The sequence below is a fragment of the Rhinoraja longicauda genome, chromosome 1 (genome assembly GCF_053455715.1).
Source record: "Rhinoraja longicauda isolate Sanriku21f chromosome 1, sRhiLon1.1, whole genome shotgun sequence".
Classification (NCBI taxonomy): Eukaryota; Metazoa; Chordata; class Chondrichthyes; order Rajiformes; family Arhynchobatidae; genus Rhinoraja; species Rhinoraja longicauda.
The window spans coordinates 108,305,858-108,321,386 of NC_135953.1; the positions used below are offsets into that span (position 1 = coordinate 108,305,858).

The window sequence follows — 15,529 nt, forward strand, 5'->3', positions numbered from 1 at the left end:
CCTTAACCAACCTGATCTCCCGGTGGCTGAGCACTTCAACGCCCCCTCCCACTCTCAGTCTGACCTTTCTGTCATGGGCCTCCTCCAGTGCCATAGTGAGGCCCACCGGAAATTGGAGGAACAGCACCTCATATTTTGCTTTTGCAGCTTGCAGCCCAGCGGTATGAACATCGACTTCTCCAACTTTAGATAGTTCCTCTGTCCCTCTCTTCCCCTCCTCTTTCCCAGTTCTCCCTCTATCTTCCTGTCTCCACCTATATCCTTCCTTTGCCCGCCCCCCTGACATCAGTCTGTAGAAGGGTCTCGACCTGAAACGTCACCCATTCCTTCTCTCCTGAGATGCTGCCTGACCTGCTGAGTTACTCCAGCATTTTGTGAATAAATAAGGAGACGAGGAGGGATACCATAAGCCTTCAAAATCCTCATCATTTTGCATCGATGAATCGAGTCAAATGCCTTCTTGAAATCAATGAACGTTAGGACGGCCGGCAGGTTGTTATTCTTCACCTCCTCAATGATTCTTCGGAGGGCAAGGATCTGTGTGACCGTGTTCCTCTTCTCTCTGAAACCGTTCTGATTGTAATGTAGCTTCGGGTCAATAGCAACCCTAATCCGGTTGAAAATCAAGCGGTTGCAGACCTTGGCCAAGACACATATCAGGCTGATGCCACGATAGTTGTCAGTCTTGTTCAGGCTCCCAGATTTGGGGATGGGGATGATGTTGGATTGTGACCATTGTGTTGGCTTATCATTCGTCATTAACGCTGTGGTGCAGAACTTGAGCATGATGTCGTCAAGCTCACAGTTTTTCAACACCTCTGGAGGGATGTTATCAGGGCCAAGGGATATGAAAGGGATATGAAAATCATCTTTCATACTACATAGAATGTAACATATAACTATGCAGAAAAGGAGTCAATTTCTGCCTCAGCTTGTACTGACAAAAATAAAACAATGCACTTGTTTTTTTTACATATAATTTGGGTTCTTGCATTTAATTTCTATTCATATTTGCTGGTAAACATATTTGGACCCACAAATTAAATTCTCAGTCTGAAGAAGGGTTTTGACCCAAAACGTCACCTATCCGCGTTGTCCAGAGATGATGCCTGACCCGTTGAGTTACTCCAGCATTTTGTGTCTATCTCAGGATTTACAACGCTGGAAGAGAGATTTATATGAAGACAAATACATTTCAAAGGCATCATCAAGTCATTACTTTGCAGTATAGTGAGTTAGATTAAATTGTGAAAAAACATTTATACTCAATCTAACTTATTAGCGCTTAATAATAGATCTGGAAAATAAATGCAGTGCTCCCAGTTGATATCCATTTGGATATTTTGGGGGAATGTAGAGCAGATTGAAGCAAGCAAATAAAACTATTTCATTCACCTGGATGTCTTGCTGAACAGCCACACTGCACAAAATAACTTCTGAGTGAAAACATTATGTCATGCAAGCAAAAATTCAATTCAGGAAAATACCCATCCGTTAACATCATTGAACACTGAAAAATAACCGCATCACAAAATATCAAATATCCCTCAAAAAAAGGGCAAGGAAACAAATATAATTTTTCTTTTTATAGATAGTTCAAAACATGGTCATTAAGCAAAACAAACAAGCAAGATCAGAACAAATATAATGGTTTATTCCAATTAAGATTGGCCTAGTAAAGTGGGAAATTATGAAACATCATCACAGGGTTATTAGAAAGAATAGCACAACTAATCAATCTGGTCATGAACAGGAATTTAATGGCCATTGAGAGGTTTTTGAGAAAGAAGTGGGAGGAAAGTGCAAGAAAGTTGATCAAAATTGGCCATATCTGTATTCCAAAAAAGATTAGACAAATAGAATGACAATGCTGTTAAACCACTCACTTTAAACCTTGCACAGTACCATAGAGGATAAATGTTTATGATTCAAACTGAAGATGTCAAAGTAATGAAAACCTTGAATTAGGTAATTTAATGTTCATCCCAGTTTGCAACAGCTGATCTTTTAAAATTTAGGAAGTTGCGTTTTTTCTTTTTTGCTGGAATGTACTTGGAGCAGGTCTCGCCCTTCTTGGTCCGGAACACAAAGACTTTCTCTCCTGTATCTGCCAACTTCAGTATTTGTCCTGCTCCTTCATTAATTAGTTCAGGATGGTGGTCAGGAAGGAATTCAGAGGAACCGTGGCTTTGAGAAAAAGATACCTGTTTCAAGAGCTGCAGGCGTTTCTTCTTCAATATGCTGCAAACAAAATTCAAGAAAGACAAAATGAATGCAACTTGCTTATGAGTTATCAATCAAATATAAATTGTACATTAATTGTACACAATTCTACACCTGGCCAGAGACCAGGGTTCGATGCTGACTACGGGTGCTGTTTGTATGGAGTTTGTACTTTCTCCCTGTGACCATGTGGGTTTTCTCCAAGTGCTCCGGTTTGCTCCAACATTTCAAAGACATGCTGGTTAATTGGTTTCTATAAATTGTCCCTAGTGTGTAGGATAGAACCAGTGTACGGGTGATCATTGGTCAGTGTGGATCTTGGTGGTTCTGAGGGCTTGTTTACATGCTATATTTCTAAACTAAACAATGCCCAAGACTTTGTTCTATAAATAACAAGCAGGAAGGACAAAAAGAGGAAGCCGTATCAGAGATGGGAGATGATGGAGTGGAGGATGAAAATCACAAACTTGTGAATTGGTGGTGGGAACAGTGGAGGTCAGGATCTTGATCATTCAGGGCTTCGGTTCAGGGCCTGGTTGATAGGTTGGGGGAGCACGTGGGTTGTTTGTCAGGATCGGTGCATGGGGAAGTTGGTACCTTGGGGATGGAGAATGTCGGAATGTGATCGGCATTTCCTGGACAACGTTTGTTAACTCCGGCCAAATGTTTCAAAAGAAAACCAGGCTCTGGGAGCTACCATCTGACATCAAGACACTTTAGCAGATGTGCAAACCCTAATCATGCCAGGCAGTGGAGGAAAACAAACGAGGTCTGGTCACAACTACGTTTCACTCCAGGAAAAATCCATTTTTATTTTAAGTGTGACACAGTGGTGCAGCTGGTAGAGTTGCTGCCTGACAGCGCCAGAGTTCGATCCTGACCATTGGTGCTGTCTGTGTGGAGTGTGTATGTTCGCCCTGTGATATGTTTCCTCCAGATTCTCCGGTTTTCCTTTACATCCCAAAGATGTGAGGGTTTGTAGGTTAAATTGGCCTTTGTAAATTGCCCCTAGTGAGTAGGGATTGGATGAGAAAGTGGGATTACATAGAACTTGTGTGAACAGGTGATTGATTTTTGGCATGGAGAAGGGCCTGTTTCCTTTCTATATCTTTGATCAAATATGCAGTGTTTAAATAAATAGTACCACATGATACAATTGTCATGCTGTTGTCATTTACTGAGCACTGAACACTCAAACATTAATGCAAACACACAAATGCTCTCCAAGCTTGGATCATTATGCAGAACATCACCCATTAATGCACCCAATCTTATTCAGCTGTACAAATCATGGACACACTGGAAATAATGAAAAAGGCTTTAGTTTCATATTTATTTGAAGATAACAGTGTGTGTCCACAGAGACTGTCCATTTAATTTACCTCTATTTTGCGCCTTGATGTTGCATTTCTAAAATAGCAAAATGCCTGAAGGCAATTCACTGGAGCGTTATCAAGCAAAATCTGGCATTGAACATTTGGTCTTCTCATTATTTCGAGGGAGAAAATTCAGTTCTTGATATAGGACAAGTAATCTTACAATTTAGTCACAATGGTGAGGTTGAGTTAGATAGCATTGACACTGAGCTCAGGGGTCACTGTTTAACCTTGCAGCCTGGACACCATGAGAAAAGAGTGGGGCTGGCTGAAAAGTGATCCTTCGGTTACCCCAGGAAATGAAGTGATTCTCTGATCAAAAAAGAAAAGATTGGAACCAGGACAGTAATCCCATCTGATTGCACAACAATAGAGGAGGATGGTGTGGTCAACTACGCCAAAGTTGTAGACAATAACAAAGCGGAAGGACTGATTCAGGACTCTCATGATAACATGAGACAGTAGGAATGAGTTCACTGAGTGCTCTTCACATATTGTGGAGGGGCTCAAACAAGAAGTATTGATGGAATATTTGGGGGACAGTGAGTTTTTCATGGACTTTGAAGAGTAATAAAGATGCTTGGCGTTTGCAATTGTCAATGTTTATTTGGTTCTTGAAAGGTAAGGAGCGGTAAAAATGATGAAGAATGCGATGGAACTTCAGGAGATAGATGATGTCTACAGGATTAAAGTGTGATGTTTTCAATGGGTGATTCACCCAATTTCCTGCCTACCCAGTTAACACTTCTACATGCCTTTGATACAGAAAAATATCCCAATCCAAAATGTAGTGAGAACCAAATGGAACATCTGGCAAGCTTAAGAGATGTGGAAGCCTGGGCAATACATCTAGCGTTCACATTAGCACCCTTGAGTTAGGAAGACAGTGTTTGGTATTGGATTCCTTTTACAGTATGTGATAAACTGTATCACATACAGTTGACACATGTGATATGTAAGGAACTGCAGATGCTGGTTTATACCAAAGACAAACACAACGTGCTGGAGTATCTCAGCGGGTCGGGCAGTATCACTGGAGAAAAAGGAAGGATGATATTTCGGGTCAGAACCCTTCTTCAGAATCAGTCTGAAGTACTCCAGTCTGAAGAAGATCCTTCTCCAGTCTGAAGAAGGCTTCCGATCAGAAATGTCACCCATCCTTTTTCTCCAGAGATGCTGCCTGACCCATTGAGTCACTCCAGCATTTTATGTCCATCTTCAGTAGGTGATAATGTGAACCCTTGAGAACATATGGGAAACACAAAAGTAATAAAAGTGTGTGCATAATGAGGAAGATGGGGATGATTGCACATTTTTTGTCTATTGTTACATGTCTTTGTTATATCAATGATGATCCCTGAATGGCTTTCAGGTTAGCAAAGCATTAACCCACAACAATGAGATTGTACGATCTGTGGATATTTCTCACTCCCTGTTCTTCCAGTTTCCAACCTTTCTAAAACACAAATATGTCCTTCCTTCCCTCACTAATGGAAGGTTCATACCAGATGTTCATTACAATTAGTAAAAAGAAAAAATCTTTCTGGCCATTCCTTGCTCAACCACGAAGTGTTGGATCTAAAGGTGGCACAGTGATGCAGCGGTAGAGCTACTGCCGCACAATGTCAGAGACCCGGGTTCAATCCAAACTACGGATGCTACTTGTACAGAGTTTGTACACTCTCTCTGTGACTGCATGGGTTTCTCTGGTGTTCTGGTTTCCTCCCACATTCCGAAGACGTGCTGCTTTGTAGGTTTTATTTGGCTTCTGTAAATTTCCCCTAGCGTGTTAACGTTGTTGGATGCAAAAGTGGAAAACATAGAAAAAGTGTACAGGTGATCGATGGTCAGTGTGGACCTCGTGGGCTCAAGGGCTTGTTTCTTCACTGCATCTCTAAACCAAACTAATTGGTTTAGAGATACATTGGTTTAGAGATAATTGATTCCTCCAATGTTTACAATACCAACAAACTGAAGGTGAACAAACCTTTCATTGTTTTAATGTTATAGCTAAAATAAGCATTGGTCTAGCAGTATATTTATTTTAAATCATAGCCAATTATATATTTGCCTTCCCAAATAAATATGCTTACTGCAGGTAATTCATTTTGGAAAATAATTAAATGAGTCATATTTCATTTCCTACTATTTGTTTGAAAACTTACAAACAGAAGTTGAACAAGTAGTCAAGGGCCATGAAGAGTAATTACCTTCCTTTCCTGCTGCAGGGAATATTGACATTCCCCAGATTTTCACCAATGAGCTTGTTCCTCAGCTTTAGTTCCAATGACTTCCAGAGTTTCCTGTAGGTAGAAGCAGTAATACATTTGATGGATGAAACCTCAAAAAATATGGGTATTAATCCAAAATGTCCACTGTTGTTATCATTCTTTACACTTGAGAGTAAACTGTAAATTCCAGAATTTAAAAATATTAACAAGTTAGAACATGAGGAATGATAGAACGAAGAACAGTGCAGCATGCCAAGTTAAACTGATCTCATTTGCCTGCACATGATGAATATCACTCTATTCCTTGCACTTCCATGCACCTATCTAAAAGCCTTTTGAACACCACCATTGTTTCTCCTTCCACCACTTGTTGGTGATGTGTTCAAGACCCCCAGCAGTCTCTATAAAAATACTTGCACCCCACATCTCCATGAAACATCCCTCCTCTCACCTTGTAGCTATTTCCTCTAGTGTTGGATATTCCATCCGGGGGAAATTTTTCTTTCTGTCCACCCTATCTATGCATCTCATAATTTTATGCACATCTATTAAGTCTCCCCTCAACCTTGGTCGTTCCAGAGAAAATAATCCAAGTTTATCCAACCTCTCCATCAGCTGAAACCCTTTAACCAGCCATAAAATCTATGGAAACATATTGGAAAATTGCACTTAAGTACCAGTATGATATTAAAATGCGACAGGAGAATTTTTAGATGAGTTACTGAAGTGGAAATGGAAAATCTCCATACATCTCCATTCATTGGCTGCTGAAGCCTATTCATATGGCCAATTTCCCTTTCATTTTCATCTGACTTCTGCCTTCTCCTCTGCTATTCACATGTTTACTGATCATTGCAAATGCTCTTCCTATTTCTTTTTACTTTCTTTGAGGTCAATTGAAGTTTATTTTTTATTAAAGTTCAGCTTTGCTTTTAAGCAGATTATTTTATTGCCTGTATCTTTCTTCCTCCGGTCATTTTATTATTAAACAATGTTGATTGGTAAGCTTCTATGTATGTGATGGGCAAGCCAAATGGACAACTCTCAATGATCCATTCTTAGAGGCACACCCGATTCCCGGCAATACATTTCCATGTTGAACAATAAAATATACTGGTGAAAAATAGGAACAGTATGGGAATGTAAAAGAAAAAAAAGTAAAGTGAAGAAGTAATGCATTTCCTCAACTAATTCATTTGAATCCAGAGTGAAAATTCATATAGCTATTTCAATAATATTTCAATGAGCCAAACAATAACATATTATGAGAACCACATAAACTGCTGGATTAACAGTGCAACAGGCAATATTTTTGGAGGACATGAGATCAGTTACCAGGCTTTGTCCAGCCCCCCACTTCTTCTCCAGCTTTCTTCCTCCTATCAGTTTGAAGAAGTTTCCCAACCAAAAACATCTCATATCCAAGTCTTCCAGAGAGGTTCCTTGACCTGCTGAATTACTCCAGCACTTTGTGTTTCACTCAAGATTCCATCATCCGCAGTTTCTTATGTGTCCATAAAATACTGGAATTGCACATTGACTTTAAATGAACCTTCCTTCAAATTTGTTACAAGAAAAGATCAGATTGGATCATGGGTTTGTAAAAAAACCCCAAATATTTGTAAATTAATAACTAAACATTAAATAGTAGTTGTTTAGATATTAAAGTCAGAATTTACTGTAACTGTTACAGATTGGATCTTGAAGATGAATGGCTTGCCAGTCACCCGGCTGCCTTCAGAAGCTCACTAGTTGTTAGGTTGACAGCTCAAGCTGGTGAGATCAAAGATGACAAGCTGCATTGCTCAAGCCTAGCAGCGTCGAAAATTCTATTAATGAATTCCTGGGATAATATGATTGTGTCAAGATGAAGGATAGGTTGTAATGTTGATCTCAAATCCCAGGCATTAAGCCGAGTGGTTTCACATCTTCCTCCTTGGGAAGGGGGAATTAAATTACTTTAAAATCAGCTGATGTTCTGTGTAAATCAACTTGTTCATAAACATCTTTATTCAGCTAAGGAACTCATGTTATTGCACCTTGCAAATATTTAATATTTAATATTTGATTAAATATGTATCAAATTTAATCCATAATTTGATGGATTTAAAAAAAAAAAACATCAAATCCATTTTATGATGGAAAGGTTGGTTTCTAACAGGAGTAAGCACCAGTCTTGATCAACAGGCTTTACCTCTTTCTCTCCTTGTCCACTATGTCCTTGTTCATCCCACTGCTGACGTTTTGTTTGGGATAAATTCTGTGTACAAATGGGTTTAATTCTTCCTGGATGATATTCGGAAGAAGCAGTTTGAGCAGAGCTTGAAGTATGCATACCGGCACATCCAGTTGCTGTATAAGGTAAGCAGCCAGTTTCAACTCCTGCAATAAAGGACACATGGCTGGAGCAAAAATGTTGGTTGCTCGCTCAGTTCACCACAAACAGAAATTCATTGATACCTGTCCAATATAAAAAAGGCCCAAATTAATCCATCTCGACTTGTAAAATAGGTACACAGCTGTACAAAATATCACGCTGCTGTGGTATTCTGTAGACGTTTTAAATTTGAGGAAGGATATTCTTGCTATTGAGGGTGTGCAGCGTAGGTTTACTAGGTTATTTCCCGGAATGGCGGGACTATCGTATGTTGAAAGACTGGAGTGACTAGGTTTGTATACACTGGAATTTAGAAGGATGACAGGGGATCTTATCGAAACGTATAAGATTATTAAGGGGTTGGACACGTTAGAGGCAGGAAACATGTTCCCAATGTTGGGGGAGTCCAGAACAAGGGGCCACAGTTTAAGAATAAGGGGTAGGCCATTTAGAACAGAGATGAGGAAAAACTTTTTCAGTCAGAGAGTTGTGAATCTGTGGAATTCTCTGCCTCAGAAGGCAGTGGAGGCCAATTCTCTGAATACATTCAAGAGAGAGCTAGATAGAGCTCTTAAGGATAGCGGAGTCAGGGGGTATGGGGAGAAGGCAGGAACGGGGTACTGATTGAGAATGATCAGCCATGATCACACTCTGCCTCGGCAAGGCCACTGACATAATCAAGAATGAGTCGCACCCCAGCCACTCCCTCTTCTCCCTTCTCCCATCTACGTACAAATATTGTTTCTTAGTCAAGCAAAATTAGGCTGAACTTACAATTATAAAATCAATGAACAATATATAACCTTGTGGTGTACTGCAGGCCCATACTAGATCACCAAGAGAATCAATTGGAGGACCGATTGATTAACAAATTATCACTGGTATAGATAAAGTAGATAGTTTGAGTGAAAATGCAAAAGACTAGAGGGCATAGCTTCAAAGTGAGAGGCGCAAAGTTTAAAGAAGATGGACGGGGAACATTCTTTTATTTACACAGTGGGTGATGGGTGCATGGGATGCGTTGCCAGGGGTGGTGGTGGAGCCTGATAGGATAGGCATTTAGACATGACGTTGCATTAAAGAAAATCCCAAGGGTTTTTATGCCCACATTAAAAACAAGAGGGTAACCAGGGAGAAGGTAGGACCGCTCAAGGATAAAGGAGGGAACTTACGCTTGGAGTTAGGTGATATAGTTCAGACACTTAATGAGTGCTTTGCATCTGTTTTCACCATTGTGAAGGACATGGAATACAGTGAGATCAGTGTGGAGAATACAAATGTGCAAGGGCAGTTTGAGGATTAAGAAGAGAGTGTTCAAACTCTTGAAGAACATTAAGGTACATAATTCCGCAGAGTCTGATGGGATTTATCCCAGGTTATTGAGAGGCAAGAGTGGAGATTGTGGGAGCCTTGACAAAGATCTTTGCATCTTGACTAGCCACAGGTGAGGTCCTGAAGGACTGGAGAGTAGCCATTGTTATTTGTTTGTTTCGGAAGGAAAGTAGGGAGTATCCAGGGAATCATGGCCCAGGGAGGCTCACATTACTAGTAGGGTAGCTACTGGAGATAATTATTTGGAAGAGGATGGGTTAATTAGAGACAGTCAACATGGTTTTGTACAGGGCAGTTTATGTCTTACTAACTGGATCAAGCTTTTTGTTAAGGTAATGGGGATGCTCATTGAGGGTAGGGCAGTGGATGTTGCTATATGGATTTCAGTAAGCATTTTATACAGTCCCTCATGGTATACTGATCAAGAAGATGAAATGCTTAGGATTAACAGTTACCTGGTCATATGGACTCAGAACTGGCTTACTGATAGAAGACAAAGGGTTGTGGTGGAAGAATTATATTAAGACTGGAGGTCTGAGGCCAGTGGAGTTCCACAGGGATCTGTGCTGGGACCTCTGTTATTTGTGATAAATATAAATGACTTAAATGTGGATGGGTTGATTAGCAAGTTTGCAGTTGACACCCAGATAGCTGGGAACGTAGACTGTGAGGAAGGCAGTCAAAATATACAGCAGAATATAGATCAGCGACAGAAATAGGAGGCAAATTGACAGATGTAGTATAATACAAATAAGTGTGAGGATTTGAACTTCGGAATGTCGAAATTAAGGGGAAATATACAATAGGGGGCATGATTCTTAACAGTACTGATGTACAGAGGGATCTTGGGATCCAAGTCCATAACTTCCCGAAAGTGTCAACACAAGTAAACAGAGGGAATATGGTATGCTTGCCTTCATTGGTCAGGGCATGGAGTATAACAGTCAGAAAGTCATAACACACCTTTGGTTAGGCAGCATTTGGAGTGTTGCGTGCATTTCTGATCACCCTATTGCAGGAAGGATACAGGGAGAGGTCGGACAGGCTTGGATTGTTTTCTCCGGAACGCCAGAGGTTGTGGGGAGACCTAATAGAAGAATATTAAACGGTGAGAGGCATAGATAAGGTAGATACTGAACCTATTTCCCAAGATGGAAATATCAAATACTAGAGGGCATAACTTCAAGGTGAAAGCGGCAAAGTTCAAGAGAGATGTGCGGGGTAAGTTTTTTTAGACAAAGGGTTGCGTGTGCCTGGAAGGTGCTGCCAGGGGAGGCAGATACGATGGTGGCATTCAAGAGACTTTTGGATAAGCACATGGATATGCACTGAATGAAGGGATATGGATTATGTGCAGGCAGATAATGGTTGGCATCATGTTTGGCACAGGCATAATGGGCTGATGGACCTGTTCCTGTACTGTACATTTCAATAGGGGCTAGTGGAATCAAGGGATATGGGGAGAAGGCAGGCACGGGTTATTGATTGGGGACGATCAGCCATGATCACAATGAATGGCGGTGCTGGCTCGAAGGGCCGAATGGCCTCCTCCTGCACCTATTTTCTACGTTTTCTATGTTAATAGAAAATTTCTTCAAAATGCTGGAGTGACTCAGTGGGTCAGGCAGCATCTCTGGAGAAAAATGATGGGTAAGGTTTCGAGTCGGAACCCTTCTTAATTTTAATATACATTTCAAAGTTGTATATGTAGGTAATGGAGGGATATGGATAATGTGCAGGCAGTGGAGATCAGTTGAACTTGGCACAGCGTACAATGCGGACGGTGTGGAGCAAAGGGCCTGTTCCTGCCCTGTACTATTCCATGTTCTGACAAAGCCATGTTTACTCACGTGGTCAGTTGATTCTTTGTGGCACATTTAGACATGGAAATAAATTGCTGTTTCTTCCTGTAAATAAATCTGTTCAAAAACCAGGCCAAGTCTCAGTACGGTCATTTGAGGAGCCTTATTTGCATTTTTGAAACTTGACAGCTGCTGCCGGGGGAAGCTGGGCTGAAACATATGCGGTGAGGACTGGACTAGTCACCTCTGCATAGAACCTGGACTCCTGTCCAAGTTCTGCAAAGAAGAAAAATGTTGCCAAAATTAACTTGGACTGGGTACAAATTATAATTGGTCCATTGCCAGTTTCTGCACGTTATTTCCCAGTACTCTATAATAGTACAGGGGCTCACCTCTCCTCCACCATTACACTGAGCACCGGCTCACCACAGGGCTGTGTGTTGAGCCCCATCCTTTACTCCCTCTACACTCACGACTGTGCCCCCACCCATCCCACCAACACCATCATCAAGTTCGCGGATGACACGACTGTGGTTAGACTCATCTCAGGAGGAGATGAGACAGCCTACAGGGATGAAATCCAAAGGCTGGCAGCATGGGTTCAGTGAACAATCTTGTCCTGAACTCCTCCAAAACAAAGGAACTTATAATAGACTTCAGGAAAACCAGTGCAGAATACGACCCACTCTACATCAATGGGGTCTGTGTGGAAAGGGTACCCGCTTTCAGGTTCCTGGGTACGCACATCGCAGAGGATCTTACCTGGTCTACCAACACCATCACCACAGTGAAGAAGGCACAGCAGAGACTCCACTTCCTGAGGATCCTCAGGAAGACCAACCTGCAGGAGAAGCTCATGATGTCCTTCTATCGCTGCTCCATCGAGAGTGTGCTGGCATACTGTATAACCACATGGTATGCCAGCTGCTCAGAAAAGGACAGGAAGGCCCTTCAGAGGGTCATCACGACGGCCCAGAAGATCATCGGCTGCTCATTGCCCTCCCTGGAGCACCTGTTCAGCCTACGCTGCCTCAGTAGAGCAGGCAAAATAATAAAAGATCCATCCCACCCCGGCCACCGTCTGTTTGTTCATCTGCCCTCTGGTCGACGTTTCAGGTCGATCAAATCCCGAACAAACAGACTTAAGAACAGTTTTTACCCCAGGGCCATACGAGAACTGAACACTACCTTCTGCACTAGGCAACACTGTTAAAAGTTTTGTACTTAATATAATTGTATTTATTTGTTTTTGCATTTATTGCATATATGTTTTTACGCACCGTCAGGATTGGCTATTTTTTAATTTCGTTGTACTCGTTGCAATGACAATAAATGAATATTATTATTATTATTATTATTATTATTATTGTAAAGGATAATCTATTTTGTCAATTACAGCCACACAAATGAACTAATTCACCGCCAGCTGAGAAGCTTTGTCCATGCTTGCAATACTGTGTTTATTCAAGGCTAATTTTTTTCTGAATCACCCTAACTAAAGCACAGTGTGCCATGCCGTGCTGTAATATTCCATGATACTCGGAAACCAAGCATTATGCAGGACCTATACCCTTAACCAACAAAGTGCTTTAATAACAACTAAAACTAAAAAGTTAAAGGCCTCGACCTCTTCCCTGGTATATGTGCAAATTATAGACAATAGACAATAGGTGCAGGAGTAGGCCATTCGGCCCTTCGAGCCAGCACCGCCATTCAATGTGATCATGGCTGATCATTCTCAATCAGTACCCCGTTCCTGCCTTCTCCCCATACCCCCTGACTCCGCTATCCTTAAGAGCTCTGCTCTTAAATTCTGGCAAATATGTTAAAATGGAATCAACTGCTTGGAAATGTGTTTGATGCCTGCACTTAGAGAAAGTCAATGCCTATGCCTGCTTTGTCTAAGCTGACGGAAATATAAACAGAGTCTTCTCCCATTGAGCATGGAGCTTGGATGATCTTCTCAAGCAGAAAACTGAGAGGCCTGTCACAGATTAGGAGTTGCAGCCAACATAATCAAGGTCCATTCCACCCTGGCCAATTTTTCTTCTGCATTCTCTCCTCAGGCAGATACAAAAGTTTGAAAGCGTTTCCAGACTTTCATGAGCAGCTGCTTCCTTTCTGTCGGACTCTTGAACAGACCTCTCATTTGCTGCGGCTGAATTCGTAATCTCCGAATCTACCTCCTTTTGGCGCCTGCATTTTTTAAAAGTAGACTTTTCTGTAGCTGTAACGCTTTATGCAGCATTCCGATTCTTTCCCTCTCTTGAATGTTAATGCACCTATATACTGTATACGATATTGCAGATGATACAAAGCTGGGTGGTAGTGTGAACTGTGAGGAAGATGCTATGAGGTTGCAGGGTGACTTGGACAGGTTGTGTGAGTGGGCGGATGCATGGCAGATGCAGTTTAATGTGGATAAGTGTGAGGTTATCCACTTTGGTGGTAAGAATAGGAAGGCAGAGTATTATCTGAATGGTGTCAAGTTAGGAACAGGGGACGTACAACGAGATCTGGGTGTCCTAGTGCATCAATCACTGAAAGGAAGCATGCAGGTATAGCAGGCAGTGAAGAAAGCCAATGGAATGTTGGCCTTCATAACAAGAGGAGTTGAGTATAGGAGCAAAGAGGTCCTTCTGCAGTTGTACAGGGCCCTAGTGAGACCGCACCTGGAGTACTGTGTGCACTTTTGGTCTCCAAATTTGAGGAAGGATATTCTTGCTATTGAGGGCGTGCAGCGTAGGTTTACTAGGTTAATTCCCGGAATGGCGGGACTATCATATGTTGAAAGACTGGAGCGACTAGGCTTGTATACACTGGAATTTAGAAGGATGAGAGGAGATCTTATTGAAACGTATAAGATTATTAAGGGGTTGGACACGTTAGAGGCAGGAAGCATGTTCCCAATGTTGGGGGAGTCCAGAACAAGGGGCCACAGTTTAAGAATAAGGGGTAGGCCATTTAGAACTGAGATGAGGAAAAACGTTTTCAGTCAGAGAGTTGTGAATCTGTGGAATTCTCTGCCTCAGAAGGCAGTGGAGGCCAATTCTCTGAATGCATTCAAGAGAGAGCTGGATAGAGCTCTTAAGGATAGCGGAGTCAGGGGGTATGGGGAGAAGGCAGGTACGGGGTACTGATTGAGAATGATCAGCCATGATCACATTGAATGGCAGTGCTGGCTTGAAGGGCCTCCTCCTGCAGCTATTGTCTATTGTATGATTCACCTGGATAACATGCAAAGAACATTTTTAGTACAGGTGTCGATAAGTGATAACACATGTGACAATACATGTGTTCATACAGTCCTAAATAGGCAATCTCCTTTTTTAGACAATTCCCCTTGTCCAATTCCATGTGCTTGGAACATAGAACAGTCCATAGAACATAGAACTGTACAGCGCAGGAACAGGATCATACACCCAACCACCCTTTGTGTGAAAAAGTTACCCCTCAGATTTCTATTCATTCTTTCACCCTTCACCTTAAATCTATGTCTTCTGTTTCTTGATTCCCCTACTCTGAGCAAGGGTCTACCTGATCTATTCCTTTCATGATTTTATACACCGCTATAAGATCACCCCTCATCTTCCTGTGCTCCAAGAATAGAGACCTAGCCTGCTCAACTTCTCCCTATAGCTCAGACCCTCGAGTCCTGGCAACATCCTTGTAAATCTTCTCTGTACTCTTTCCAGCTTGACAATATCTTTCCTATAACATGGTGTCCAGAACTGAACGCAATATTCTAAATGCAGCCTCACCAACATTTTATATAAATGCAAGATGACCTCCCAACTTCGATACTACTTGTAAAGATTGGAATTATTTTATTTTATTTTGGAGGCCTGCATGTCTTTGGAATGTAGGAGGAGACTGGAGAACCCAGAGAAAGCAGACGCGGTTGCTGGGAGATCGTGCAAACTCCATACTGACAGCACCCATAGTCAGAATCGAACTGGAGTCGCTGGCGCTGTAAAGCAGCAACTCCACCGATGCGCCACTGTTCCGCCCTAGGATCACAACTTTCCTGTGGATTCAAGGATTTTATTCTGATGGTTTTTATTGGTTATGTTCTCCATGTGTTGCTTTTCTAACCATAATCCATTCTCCAATCTTATTTTTCCTCTATAAAAGTATTTTTTAGGCAGAATGAGAGAAACCTCTGTCCCTCTCCTTTGAGTCTACTTT

General features: G+C 41.6%; 1 protein-coding gene across 1 annotated transcript in view; it reads right to left on the minus strand.

Moving 5' to 3' along the window:
* Positions 1-1,563: 1,563 nt before the first annotated feature.
* LOC144600321 (limbin-like) overlaps positions 1,564-15,529 on the minus strand; it is a 102,094-nt gene continuing 88,128 nt past the window's right edge. The window contains exons 20-22 of the mRNA XM_078411893.1: positions 8,025-8,212; positions 5,810-5,902; positions 1,564-2,241 (exon numbers count right to left, since the gene is read on the minus strand). Of these exons, the coding sequence (XP_078268019.1) occupies positions 1,974-2,241; positions 5,810-5,902; positions 8,025-8,212 (549 nt within the window). The 3' untranslated portion in view covers positions 1,564-1,973. The remainder of the gene's footprint in view (positions 2,242-5,809; positions 5,903-8,024; positions 8,213-15,529) is intronic.